The 14,939-nt window shown below is 40.2% G+C and overlaps 1 protein-coding gene and 1 long non-coding RNA gene across 4 annotated transcripts in view; one reads left to right on the top strand and one right to left on the bottom strand.

Moving 5' to 3' along the window:
* LOC110261178 overlaps positions 1-14,939 on the top strand; it is a 58,388-nt gene that overhangs the window by 40,160 nt on the left and 3,289 nt on the right. The window lies entirely within an intron of this gene.
* COLEC12 (collectin subfamily member 12) overlaps positions 190-14,939 on the bottom strand; it is a 192,041-nt gene continuing 177,291 nt past the window's right edge. Inside the window, exons 9-11 of one of the 2 annotated variants that reach the window (XM_021096155.1) lie at positions 9,994-10,139; positions 9,761-9,828; positions 190-1,665 (exon numbers count right to left, since the gene is read on the bottom strand). In XM_021096155.1, the coding sequence (XP_020951814.1) occupies positions 9,782-9,828; positions 9,994-10,139 (193 nt within the window). In that variant the 3' untranslated portion in view covers positions 190-1,665; positions 9,761-9,781. The remainder of the gene's footprint in view (positions 1,666-9,760; positions 9,829-9,993; positions 10,140-14,939) is intronic. The other variant, XM_021096156.1, reaches the window with a different exon arrangement.

Genomic DNA, 14,939 nt, shown 5'->3' with positions numbered 1-14,939 from the left:
TCTATGGAAGGTCTTGAGCTGAAGAGGTACCAGAGCCTAGTGCTGGCCTTGTGTCACAAGGCCCAGACCACAGTAGGTGCACCTGGACAGGACAGTAGGACCTAAAGGTGCTGAGGGGGTGGCCATTCGTGGGCTGCAGAAACGGCATGAATGGTGACCCAGGGCAAGACAACACAGTCCACACGGCTGCAGGTATGAAAGTCAAACTCTGTCTTTATTCTTTTACCATCGTATGTGGGATAGGTAGCAGCACTGCCTGGGGAGCTCCTTGGGAAGGGAGGAGAGGGTATCTGTTGATGGAAATCTTACCTTTGAGCATCAGTTACATCTAAGCCTATTTTCAGCACATTTCATGTTTGACTTTTCAATGGCAAAGTCAAGGAGTTGAAGGAAGATGGGCTCAGAGGAAAGGTTCTTTGCAAGAGTTCAACATAGTGGCCAAAAGTTTATTCTTGCTTTTCATCATGCATGTGCTTTGGAATTATTATTATTAGTATTTTTTGAATCTGACTTAAGGAAACACAAACTTTCTAGGTAGCATATAGCTGTCCCCATCTTTTTAGCATCTCTGCCTTTGGCCAATGTGATGACCCATAGCAGGGCTGACATTCAGTGTCAGCTCTGATGGGTCTGATACCAAGTATATTCAAACATCAGGGCCTTCTAGATAGCCAGATTCAGGTGCTCTGCCTTTTCCAACAGATGCCTCTCCACCACCCCTGACTCCACCAAAATGAAATAAAAGCACATCCTGAGTTGACCACTTCCTCTGAGTCTGGCAGACACACAGCAAGAATGTTGGTTGCTGATGGATTCACTGAATACAGAGCCCACTTGACTGACACATGTATGCTCAGGCTTGACCTACACAGGCAAAATCTGCAAGGACATTTCTAGATATTTCAAGTGATTGACTCCTCTGAGGAAATGATACATTAAAAAATATATATATATATACACACATATATTTAATAATTTTTTAAAACCACAGCTGAAAACAAATTCTCTGCCACTGGGTAGAATTAAATCTGACAAATAACCCTATGAGTTATTAGTACCATTATTGTTTTCTTTGGTTTCATGTACTATATTGGTAAAATGACAAAAAAAAAAAAAAAGGATAAAAAGGAAAACAATTGTAAAAAGGCAAATATTTTGTACAAAAATACAAAGTTTTTAAAAGCTCTTTAAGTGTATTTCTTATTGTTACTAAGAGTTGGCTTATATATCTGTATGTCTGCATATTTTTCCTACATTTGGGATTTTAGAAATGTAAGGTACTGTTTACACAGTATGTTTCCGGTTCTTCCTAAAGCTCAATAACCAATGATAAGCTTTCTCTGATTGGAGTGTTCCATACTCTGGAAGATACGATTTGCATAACAGTACGGTTACTAGCTGAGGAAAATCTATGCCATTCAGTCCATTTGCATACTGAAAATCAATATATCATTACTGGGGGACATTTTTGTCCCAAAGTCCTTGAGTAATGGTGGATTGTAAAGAACACTGGCTGTCAATTTTTTCAGTAATTGGTTTTCAGTGCTTTTTTCAATCTGGTGAGAAGTTGATGCAATCAGAAAGAAGTATCCTTTGCCTTTGAGAACTGTCCGAAAATTTGCTCCTATTATTATATCATGGTCCATTATAATGCAGATGCTAGTACTAGAAGAGAGGAAAAAAGGGTGGGTGTTAGTTTTTTCTTAAAGAATAATGTTAACATACAATTTTAAAAAAGGGAAAATGTTTTTATAGGAAACATTCCAAAAAATCATTCAATAATTATTTTTTCAAAGAAATGCCTGGATGGGATGGACATGCTGTGAAATTAGGTTGTGATGATTGTTGTATGCCTATAAATGTTATAAAATTCATTAAGTAATAAAAAACACTTATGAATAGTAAAAACGAACAAAAAGAAATGCCTGGAAGTTTTTATTCAGACTAAATAAAAGGTAAATTTCATTTTGAAGGAGCCTATTCTGAGGAATCTTAGTCCCATTTCAAACCCTGTTGTATATTTAAAAGTGCTAAAAGAGTAAATATTAAAAATGTTTAATACTTAAACATTTCAATGGACATTGGTTTACTGTAGTGAGCATTTTACAATACATACAAATTTGGAATCATGTACACTTGAAACTAATATGATGTTATATGTCAATTTTATCTCAAAAATTTTTTTTAAGTTTTTAATTTTACTTTTTCTTTTTAGGGCCACACCAGGAGCATATGGAAATTCCCCATCTAGAGGTCAAATTGGAGCTGCAGCTGCCAGCCACTGCCACAGCAATGCCAGATCCAAACTACGTCTGTGATTCTATGCCACAGCTCAAGCCAACACCGTATCCTTAACCCACTGAGCAAGGCTGGGGATGAACCTGAATCCTCATGGACACTACGCTGGGTTTTTAATTCACTGAGCCACAGCAGGAATGCCTCGAATTTTTAAAACAAAGTTGAAGATAAACAAAAACCTCCAATAGACTTTGCTCAAACTATTTTTGGTAGTAAATGGGGCACAAATTATGCATTTATCTGTTCAACAGTCATGTATGGAATACCTTTAGTGTGTCCAGCACTGGTCTAAGTGCTAGGGGTCTCCGGATTTCATAAGGAACGCCCAGTCTGGTCAGTTTCAGGAAAAGAACACAAATATCTAAACAAGATATTACAGTAGAGAGTGACAAATGACCTAGATTTGTCATTTGTCAGCTACCTTTGGCAATTTGGGATTTGAGTTGGGACAAGGATTTCTCATTATAGGATCCTTCAAAATGAATTCTATCTTTTATTTAGTCTGAATAAGAACTTCTATGCATTATTAACTATAGTCACCATGCTGTATAGTACATTACATCACATCACCATGCCTTATTTATTTTATAACTGGAAACTTACACCTTTTCAGTTCCTTTACCCATTTTGTATACCCCACCAATCCCTGCCTCTGGCAGCCACCTATTTTCTGTATCTGTAAGTTCCTTTTTTTAAGGTTCCATATAAGTGCAATCATATGGTATTTGTCTTTCTCTGACTTATTTCACTTGGCATAACATCCTCGGGGTTAATCCATGTTGTCACAAACGGCAATACTTCATTCTTTCTAATGGCTGAATAATAATGTTCCATTGTATGTATATATATATATGGGCATTTTCTTTACCCGTTCATCCACCAATGGACTCTTAGATTACTTCCATATCTTGGCTATTGTAAATAATGCTCATTGAATGTGGGGATCATATTTCTTTTCAAGTTAGTGTTTTTGTTTCTTTAGAAAAATACTTAAAGGGGAATTCCTGGATCCTATGGTACTTTATTTTTAATATCTCTAGGAACCTTCATACTGTTTTCCATAGTGGCCACACCAATTTACCAAGGGGAACATTTCTGATGAGTGTTGGTGACCTCTTACAAGAGAGGTTGTTGAAAATACGTAAGTACATAAGGGTTCCCCTTTTCTCTACATTTCTCCCCTTTTCTCCTTGCAAACACTTGTTATTTCTTGTCTTTTTTTTTTTTTTTTTTTGCTTTTTAGGGCCACACCCACAGCATATGGAAATTCCTAGGCTAGGGGTCTAATCAGAGCTACAGCTGCAGCCCTGCATCACAGCCACAGCAATGCCAGATCTATGTCTTCGACCTACACCACAGCTCATGGCTGGATCCTTAACTCACTGAGAAAGGCCAGGGATCAAACCTGCAACCTCATGGTTCCTAGTCAGATTCGTTTCTGCTGCTTCACAACGGGAACTCCTCTTGTCTTTTTTATAGTGACCATTTTAACAGGTGAGAAGTGAAATATCATTTGACTTTGATTTGCATTTCCCTGATGATTAGTGATGTCAAGCACATTTTCATGTACCTGTTGGCCATCTGTATGTTTTCTTTGGAAAAAATGTCTGTTCAGATCTGCCCATTTTTCATTTGGACTGTTTGGTGTTTTGCTATTGAGTTGTGTGAGTTTTTTTATGTTTTATTAGCCCCTTATCAGGTCTACAATTTGCAAGTATTTTTTTCCCATTTAGTAAGTTGCCTTTTTGTTTTGCTGATGGTTTCCTTTGCTTTGCAGATTTATAGTTTGATATAGTCTCACTTGTTTATTTCTTACTTTTGTTGTTAGATCCAAAAAAACATTGCCAAGGTCAGTGTCAAGGAGATAATTGCCTATGTTTTCATCCAGGAATTTTATAATTTCAGGTCTTACATTTGAGTCTTTCATCCATTTTGAGTTTATTTTTGTGTATGATGTGAGAGTGGTCCAGTTTTCTCAACAGCATTTATTGAGAAACTGTCCTTCCCCATTGTATATTCTTGGGTCTTTTGTCAGAAATTAATTGACCACATATGCATGGGTTTATTTCTGGGCTATCTGTTCCATTTCATGTTCCGTCTATCTGTTTTTATGCCACTACCACACATTTTTCTTATTACTGTAGCTTTGTAATATAGTTTGAAATCAGGGAGTGTGTCTGGCTTTGCTCTTTGTCAAGATTACTTTGGCTATTTGGGGTCTTCTGTGGTTCCATACAAATTTTAGGATTATTTGTTTTATTTACATGAAAAATACCATTGAAGTTTTTATAGGGATTGCATTGAATCTATAGATTGTTTTGGTAGTATGGACATTTTCACAATATTCTTCCAATCCATGAGCACAGAATATCTTTCCATTTATTTGTGTCATCTTCAATTTCTTTCATAAGTGTCTTATAGTTTTCAGTGTAGAGGCCTTTCACCTCATTGATTAAATTTATACCTAAGTATTTTATCCTTTTTGATGCAACAGTTGTAAATGATATTGTTTTCCTAATTTCTCTTTCTGATAGTTTGTTACAGCGTATAGAAACACAACATATTTCTGCATATTGAGTTTTGTATCCTGCAATTTTTTTGAATTCATTTATTCTAACAGTTGGTGGAGTCATTAAGGTTTTCTCTATATAAAATATGTTACCTGCAAATTGTGACAGTTTTACTTCTTCCTTTCTGATTCGGATGATTTTTATTTCTTTTTCTTGCCTAACTGCTCTGGCTAGGATTTCTAATACTATGTTAAGAAAAGCAGTGAGAGTGGGCATCTCTGTCTTGTACCTGATCTCAGAGGAGAAGTATTCAGCTTTGTATCACGGAGTATGATGTTAATTGTGGTCTTGTCAAATTCCCTTTATTGAGAGATTCCCTCTACAGGGAATCTATTTTGCTGAAAGGTCTTTTTTTTTTTTTTAATCACAGATGGACATTGAATTTTTACAGATGCTTTTTCTGCATCTACTGAGTTGACCATATGATTTTTTTTCTTTCATTCTGTTAATATAGTGTATCACATTGATTGATCTGTGTATGTTAAACTATCCTTGGGATAAATCTCACTTGATCATGGCATATGATCCTTTTTACTGTATTGTTGAATTCAGTTTGCCAATATTTTGTTTAGGATTTTTACATCTATAGTTCATCAGGGATATTGGCCTATAATTTTCTTTTCCTAGAGTGTCATTGTCTGGCTTTGGTATGAAGGTAATGCTGGCCTCATAAAATTAGTTTGGAAATGTTTCCTCCTCTTCTATTTTTTGGAAGACTTTGAGAATGATTGGTATTAATTCTTCTTTAAATGTTTGGTAGAATTCACTGGTGAAGCCATCTGGTCCTAGACTTATTGGGAGGTTCTTGATTACTTATTCAATCTCTTTACTAGTAATTGGTCTGTTCAGATTTTTAAAATTTCTTCATGATTCAGTCTTAGTAGATTGTATGTTTCTAAGAAATTTATTTCTTCTAGTCTAATTTGTTGGTGTATAATTATTCATTGTAGTCTCCTGTGACAGTTTGTATTTCTGTAATACCAGTTATAATGTCTCCTCTTTCATTTTTTATTTCATTTATTTGAGTCCATCTTTTTTCTTGGTAAGTCTAGCTAAAAGTTTGTCAATTTTTGTTTTATCTTTTCAAATACCAGCTCTATCATTAATCTTTTCTATTGTATTTTTAGTCTCTATTTTATTTATTTCCACTCTTATATTTATTTCCTTCCTTCTACTAACTTTGGGTCTCATTTGTTTTTTTCTAGTTCCTTGAGGGGTTGTTTGAGATCTTTTTTATTTCTTGATGTAGGATTTATTGCTATGAACCTCACTCCTAGAACTGCTTTGTTACATCCTGTAAGCTTTGGTATGTTGCATTTTTATTTTCATTTGTCTCACAAAATTTTTTTTGGCTGTGCCTGTGGCATGTGGAAGTTACTGGGCCCAGGGGTAAAACCTGTGCCACAGCAGCGACCCAAGAAATTCAGTGGCAATGCCAGATCCTTAACCCACTGCACCACAGGAGAATTCCTATCTCATTATTATTTTTGTCTCACCACATTTTAAAATTTCTTCCTTGACCCACTGGTTGTATAGTAGCATGTTATTTAATCTCATATTTCCAGTTTTCTTCTTGTGATTGAAATCATATCTAGCATCTTTTCCAACCACATGGTCTGAAACTAGAAATCAATCTTCTTAAGTTTATTGAGACTTGTTTTGTGGCCTAACATGATATAGTTTGGAGAATGTTCCATGTGCACTTGAGAAGAATTTGTATTCTGTTGTTTTTGGATGGGATGTTCTTTATATAGCTGTTATATAGCTGTTTTTTGCATATCTGGTTTAAAGTGCCATTTAAGGCCAATGTTTTCTTATTGATTTTTTGGTCTGATGAAAAGTGGAGTACTAAAGTTCCCTACTATTACTGTACTGCTGTCTATTTCTCCCTTTAGATCTAGTGATATTTGTTGTTGTTGTTGTTTTTACTTAGGTGCTCCTATGTTGGGTGCATAAATATTATCCTTTTGTTGGACTGACTCCTTTATCATTATATAATGACCTTCTTTGTCTCCTATTATAGTCCCTCTATTCCTCCTTCTCTTGCTCTCTTCCTTTGTGATTTGATGACTTTTTTTATAGTGGTATATATAATTAGATTCCTTTCTATTTACCTTTTGTGTATCTACTACAGGTTTTTGCATTGTGGTTATCATGAGGCTTACATACAACAGTTTACATTTATAACAATCTATTTTAAGTTAATAACAACTTAAGTTTGAATGAATTCTAAAACAGTTTTTACTCTCTGCCCCCACACCATTTTATGTTTTTGACATCACAATTTATATCTTTTAATCTTGTGTATTCCTTAACAAATTATTATATAGTTATTTTTACTAATTTGTCTTTTTACCTTCATACTAGCTTTATAGGTGATTAATCCACTACCTTTACCTTAGGTTATTCTTAACTTTATATTTACCTTTTCCAGTGAGATTCATACTTTCATATGTTTTCCTGTTCCTAAGTGGCACCATTCTTTTCAGTGTAAAGAAGTCTAACATTTCTTTTAAGGCTGGTCTCATGGTGGTGAACTCCTTTAGGTTTTGCTTATCTGGAAAACTTTCTCTCTCTTTCAATTCTGAAGGGCAGCTTTGCCAGGTAGAGTATTCTTAATTGGAAGTTTTTTTCTTTGATCACTTTGTATAAAGCCCTACCATTTCCTTTTGGCTTCCCAAGTTTCTACTGAAAAATCAGCTGATAGTCAATGGAGGTTCCCTTGTAAGTAACAAGTTATTTTTTTCTTGCTGCTTTTAAGATTCTCTCCTTGCCTTTAACTTTTGACATTTTAATTATAATGTGTTTTGGTGTGAGTCTCTTAGGGTTCCTCTTATTCAGAACTGTTTCCTGGATTTGGATGTCTGTTTCCTTATCCATGTTAGGGAAGTTTTCAGCCATTATTTTTTAAAGAAGTTTCTACACCTTTAATCTCCCTCTCCTCTTTCTGGGGCCCCTATAATGTGAATGTTGGCCCACATCATGTTGTCTCATAAATACCTTAAACTACCTTCACTTTGTTTCATTTGTTATTCTTTTTGCCTCTCAATTGGGTGAGTTCCACTGCCCTGCTTCTGAGCTCCTAGATCCTTTCTTCTGCTTTATCTGGTCTGCTATTGAACCCTACTAGTATATTTTCCAGTTCAGTTGTTGTAGTCTTCAGCTCTGTGACTTCTATTTGGTACTATCTCTTTATTGAAGTTCTGTGTTCATCTAATCTTCTCCTGAGTTCAGTAAGCATTTTTAAGACTATTATTTTGAACTCTTTATCAGATGTATCACTTATATCTGTTTCATTAAGGACTTTTTTATGATGTTTTATTTTGTTCTTTTACTAGGAACATATTTACCCTTCTTCATTTTGCTTGGCTCTCTAGTGTTGTATTCTATGCACTAGATAAAACAGCCATCTTTCCCAGTCTTGAGGGAGTAGCATCTTGTAGGAATGGAACTTATCTTTCAGCCTTGCCCTAGCTCTTGTCTCTCAAACCATGGTTATTGTACAAGCAGCCTATTTTATTATCTTTAGTGGCTCCCAACATTTGACTGGGCCAAGATCTGTCCATATCCCAAAGAAGAGGATCTCAGTCAGCAATTAGAGTCTGGCTGATTAGAAGTCAGACCTTCAGGCAGCAGTTTTGAAAGTATGCAAATATATATATGCTTGTGGGACTGAAAGCATATGTTCCACTGGCCACCAGATCTGGGTGACCTAGAGATGTCTCCCATGCAGTTTTTGCAAAAATCAGGATGCCAGACAAGCGTACAAGCTCCATCCTGGGAGCTCCTGGTGCCCTGTCATGAGGCACAGAGAAGTTGCAGAGATAGCATCCACCAGCCTCCATCCTTGGAGGGCACCTCAGTAGGTCCCTAGATAAGCCAAACCAAAAGGCTACCCCTCTTGCCAGAGCTCCAGGACAAGTAGATAGGCCTCTTTCACAGAAAGACTTGGGGTGTGATCAGTCCACTGTCTTCACAGTCCCCTGGGGTGGCAGCTGGCCAAGAGTTATCTGTTTATTATAGTCTAATGGGACCCGACCTGGGAATGCAAGCTCACTGGCCACTAGAACAGGAGATCAAAGGGTGCCTGCAAGGTGGCAGCTTCAGAAAACTGGGGCACCAGAGATACTGGTGCTCTGGAATACAGCAGAGGGAGGCACAAAGATACCACCTGCCCTTCCCACCAACTTTTAAACTAAAGACTATGAGACAGGATTACATAATGCTCACAAAGTTGTATAGTTTAGAACTATCTAGTCATATTTTATAACATATTCATCACCCGTACATATTACCAAAAGAAACCATACATATTACCATTCACTTCCATTTCCCCTTTCTCCCACCATAAACTTTTTTTTTTTTTTTTTAGTTTTATGGCTGCAGCTGTGGCAGATGGAAGTTCCCAGGCCAGGGACTGAATCTGAGACCTCTGCCACAGCTGCAGCAATCCCAGATCCTTTAACCCACTGTGCCAGGTTGGGGTTGAACCCGCACCTCTGCAGCAACCTGAGCCATTGCAGTCAGATACTTAACCACTACAGCATAGCGGGAGTTCTCCACCACAAACTTTTAATCCAGTTCTGATGAAGAAAAACTAAAGTACTAACTTCCAAAGAGGATCAAGTATTTAATGAAGCTTTACATTTCTTTTGAAATGAAAAAAATCTCCAAATGCCTCTTTGGCTTAGAAACTTACAAGGGGGAGAGACTATATCCCTCCACCACCTGGCACAGCATCTGGCCCATAGTAAATGCTCAATAAATACCTGTGGAATTAAATGCTTGGCCATCTGAATGATCTGTGTATGGAACTCTATGAAAAAGACTTAACATTGGTGCCATATGTTAAAAGCACAACTGACTGGCAATATTATAAGGTAATGACCTACCTCCCTAAGTCGTCATACTTCCTATGTAGTAGGCACATTTATTAACTTACTTAAGTCCTCACAACAACCTGTGCAAGAGGATAATGTTATTAATTCTCCTGAGGTTAACAGTGTGCCCAGCTAATATGTGACAGAACCCAATTGCAGAGCCTGCACCCAAAGCCCTTACACTCACCACCTCTTGTCCTTTAACAAGATGGGATCTCTGCAGCTCTTCCGACCCCCCTACTCACCTGTCTCCCTGTTTTTCTCGCAAATGAAGTTATTGATGTCCTCGCACTGGAAATCATTCCACTGCCCAGCATAAATCAGCCCGGCACAGTCTTCTCCTGGCCCGTGGCCGTGACCCCAGTTATCTGGCTGTCCAGCTTTCCAGTTTCTTTTAAGGAAACAGAAATTGAGTGTTAGACTCGCAAAGTCACACAGAAGTTTTCTTTACCCAAGAGCAGCAGAGAAATGTAAAAAAAAAAAAAACGAGGCATGTCATTTGTTCTGGAATGAAAAGGCACTGTTTAAAAAGCTGTGCACACCCTTCTTCAGAATAAGAAGCAGCTGTTGTGCAGAGCAGTGTGAGTTGCAGCATCTCCCCTGCAGGCTGGCTGGCTGTCTTTACTACAATGAAATCAACTCGCTGAGCTGCCTCCTCATAGTGCTGAGGGCGTAAATCTTGTAAATCTTTCTTCAACGCCGTTAGATGAATGATAACCTTCTAATGTGTATTGGAACGTTGACTTCTAGGCATGTGTGTGTTTATCTCTGCGTGAACATATATGCATTCTGAGGCCACGATACACACTCACACTATGAGAACCCAGAGGAATCCTTGTACATTCAGATATCATGCTTATAACAAGTCAGAGTCAGGAAGAGAGAGTGAGGGACCCTCCATATACATTTACAAGAACCTACAATTGTAAACACTTGGTGGTGCTTGTCTGGTTAAGTTTTAGATTGTTCACTGCTTTAGAGAGAAATAGTAATTTAATCTTACTGAAAATGACCCATGCATTTCACTGCCTTTTTTGGGGAGAGAGATTCTTAAAAACAATTCTTCTTTAGGAGGAGCTCACTTGAGGCTTGTTAACTTGATGCTGCTCAAATCCCCCCTTTCTCAGCATTCACTGTTCCTGATCCTATTTCCATGCAACACATTAGACATGCTTCCACGACCAAAAACCTGAAAGCTGCGTCTGCTCTAAGAAGCAAGTCCTTGGCACAGAAGCTGTGGTTACCTCCTGAGAGGACCAGCTTGTTGTTTTGTGGGGAAGGTCTGGAAAAACATCTGCAGCAGGAGATGCTTCCCCTAAACAAGGACTCCTTACCCCACCAGCATCATCTAATTCAGTGGCAACTCACTCTGGGCCATGCTTTATGTTTCTATCAGAGTGGGTGGCTTTGGCCACTAGAGAGAAATCTTCTGCTATTCTGACCCCTATAGCAGGAAGTTCTACAGCAAAGAAACACTTCTCACTACTAAGATTTTCGGGGTTTTTTTCTTTGTTTGCTTGGTTTGTTTTGTTTTTTTACAAAGACACAAAGTTTATTTAACAATTAAAAAAAATTACAGCTGCATCTGTGGCACATAGAAGTTTCTGAGCTGGGGGGGTCAAATCAGGGCTGCAGCTGCCAGCCTACACCATAGCCATAGCAACACTGGATCCTTAATCCACTGAGTGAGGCCAGGGATTGAACCTGCATCCTCATGGATTCTAGTCAAGTTCTTTTTTGTCTTTTTAGGGCCACACCCTTGACACATGGAGGTTCCCAGGCTAGGAGTTGAACCTGAGCCGTAGCTGCCAGCCTATGCCACAGCCACGGCAACGCAGGATCTGAGCTGCATCTGCGACCTACACCACAGCTCACAGCAATGCTGGAACCTTAACCCATTAAGCAAGGCCAGGGATCGAACCTTTGTCCTCATGGATACCAGTCACATTAACCACTGAGCCATGATGGGAATGCCACTAGTCAGTTTCTTAACTGCTGAGCCACAATGGGAACTCCTGGAATTCTTCACATATAATGTTCAGAGTGTTCCTTTGGGACTAAAGGTGGAAGGCAGTTCGTGGCTGTGAGTGGAGTGACTCAGGTGGGAACAGCGTGGACCGGTGGTGGATTAACCTGAAGCCAGACCTCAGGAGCAATTAGTCTTGTAGACTAAGTCTCAAAACATCTTTTTGGAAAAGCTCAAATCAAGTAGAGTGATCTATGGCAAGACCCCCCCCCACCAGTCTGCATGCTTGTAATAGCATAGAACATGTCAGGCAAATAGAATGTATCTATTTTGGAGAAGAATGTCAGCTTAAATAGTGCCTAAACCTCATTCATAGGTAGATTCTGGCCAAAAGAATGGCTGCAGCCTGGGCCCCAAATCCCTGAATCCCATATTATAACACACACGTCACAGAAATGATTTGGTAGCCACATATGTATGTACTTGGACAGCATATTCTGAGAACACCAGGGACCATGGAAGCATTTGGACCCACTGTTGCAGCACAGCAGCTGGTGGGTGTGCACCTCCTTCCAGGATTCTGGAGGCAGAGCGCAAACTCTCAATCTTGGGAAGAGCCCCTTCCAACCTCACAACTTGGTCCTTTCTTGTCAATCACGAGATTGACTGAGGCTTCATGGCCAAGAAACTTCTGCTGGTAAGAGCCTGGCTTCAAAACAGGAAAGTCTTAGTAGTGAGACGTGTAGAATTTTCTCCTGCTATAGGGGTCTGAACAGTGGAAGATTTCTCTCTAGGGGCCAAAGCTGCCCACTCTGATAGAAACATGAGGCATGGATAGAGCGAGTTATTATTGAGTTAGATGATGCTGAAGGTTCCCTCTGGTCCCCAGCATTCTATGGCTCTCACTTCTAAAAGTGTAGTACGTGGGAGTTCCCATCTGGTGCAGGGGAAACAAATCCGACTAGGAACCATGAGGTTGAGGGTTCGATCCCTGGCCTCGTGCAGTGGGTTAAGGATCCAGCGTTGTCGTGAGCTGTGGTGTAGGTCGCAGACACGGCTCAGATCTGGCGTTGCTGTGGCTGCGGTGTAGGCCGCTGGCTGCAGCTCCAATTTGACTCGCCTGGGAACCTCCATGTGCCATGTGTGCGGCCCTAAAAAGAAAAAAGGAAAGAAAAAAAATGTAGTATGTAATGTGATATATAGCAGACTGTGTGGACAGAAGGGCAACCCATGTTTTCTTTGCTAGGTAGAGCTGAAAGCTGTTACTTATAACTTGACAGCCTGCTCTCACTAAATGATGTCCTGTGCTGGGGACCATGAAATGGACAAGAGGAAGTGTGGAGCTTCACACGTGTTTTGGGAGACTCTGATTCATGTTACCATTGCTTTTGGTCTGTTAATTTCAGTACTGTCTTTCTCAACCAGCTCACAGCATAAAAATGGAGTTGGGAGCAAGAGGCAGAGGAAAAACCTTTTATCCCTTGTCTCTTTCCTCTTTAATAGTCACTGCAACAGCCGGAAATGATTTCAAAAGGGGCGCGTGTGTGTGAATGTGCATGTGTGAGAGGGAAAGGGAGACGGACTTCTTCTCCAGCCTGGGCAGGGTGTGGGGAGGTGCCGGATCCAGAAACCATTGTGCATGGCAGGGGAAAGGGAAGGGATTGGACCATGCGTGGAGGCAATGGGAGCAAAGAGGATGAGAAAGTAGACGGATGGAGTTCCCGTCGTGGCGCAGTGGTTAACGAATCCGACTAGGAACCATGAGGTTGCGGGTTCGATCCCTGCCCTTGCTCAGTGGGTTAACGATCCGGCGTTGCCGTGAGCTGTGGTGTAGGTTGCAGACTCGGCTCGGATCCCGCGTTGCTGTGGCTCTGGCGTAGGTCATGGCTACAGCTCCGATTCAACCCCTAGCCTGGGAACCTCCATATGCCGCGGGAGCGGCCCAAGAAATAGCAACAACAGCAACAACAACAAAAGACAAAAGACAAAAAAAAACAAAAAACAAAAAACAAAAAACAAAAAAAGAAAGTAGACGGAGAGGGACCTGGGGAGCTGCATCACGTTGGGAGACCCCAGAGAGCCTAGAGCCCCTTCCCCAGGCCCTGGCAGAGAACATTCTTGTCTTCATCACAAACCTGTCGTGAGATGCGAGTGTGACACTGTGGCTGGCATCTCCATCGGGACATGGTGTGATGCATACCTGCTAGGTGGTGCCATTCTGCAATTACTGACTAGTGTGAAAATGATGATGGTGACAATAATAATAAGCGTAATCATGCCAGTACCAGCCGATGGCATTTCTTGAGCACTTCCCATGGGCTCGCTGTCCTTGATGCTTTATATATATTTTCTCACTTAATTTTCACAATACGGACGCTGGTCCTGCTGTAATCTTCATTTCCAGACAAGAGCATGGTGATCTGCGTGGCTGAGTAACTCACACGAGGTCATGCAGCTGCCGAGTGCTGGGTCAAGGCCTGGAGCCCAGACTCATCGACCCCAGGGCATGTGCTCTCTCCCCTAACTGCACTGGCTCTTTTTCTAGTCTGCACTGTTTTTATTACTACATGTCAAGTTAAATTAGCCTTCGGCTATTGAGGCCTCATAATATGTCTGCCTAATTTATTCTTGCTTTTAAAACTTGATCCCGGGGATTTTTATGTGTCTATGTATTCCTTAGGGTGGAAAATGAGAAGCATGGTCTGGGTTGGAGCTGGGGAGCAGGGGCCCCAGGGTGGCTATGGCTGGGGACAGAGCCCCTGGGAAGGTGTCTGTTCATGAAAATCCTTCTTGGGTCCCAGGTACCGATGCTGAGACTCTCTTCTCAAATCATAGGATTCTTGCTGGAGCCTAGAAAGGAGGAGGAAAGTTCCACCGTGGGAGAGCTGGCATAGACAGTTGTGTTTCTGTTCCATCCATTCTGTGGGGGCAAGTCCAGTTTTTGCTTGATCAAATTTCTTAGGGAGTCTAACCCAGACCTTTTTGCATTTATGGCTACAAGGAAAGTGGAGGAGACTGAAAAAAAAAAACCTTTTTTTTTAGTTCCCCGCTGACTCCCTTTTAAAAAAGATCCTGGCAGTCTTGACTATCAAAGCCACGGATTTATCTTCCCCTGAACAGTCTCTGCTTCCTGTCCCCTCCCCTGGCCCTCCACTTCTCCTGTTTAGGTGACAACTTTCACAAGTGTTTGGAGTCTCCTGAAGAGCATCTGTGCTATGCGGGTGC

Source organism: Sus scrofa, chromosome 6 (genome assembly GCF_000003025.6).
Source record: "Sus scrofa isolate TJ Tabasco breed Duroc chromosome 6, Sscrofa11.1, whole genome shotgun sequence".
Taxonomy (NCBI): Eukaryota; Metazoa; Chordata; class Mammalia; order Artiodactyla; family Suidae; genus Sus; species Sus scrofa.
Note: the sequence above shows the minus strand (reverse complement) of the source record. Positions and strands in the feature narration are given on the sequence as shown.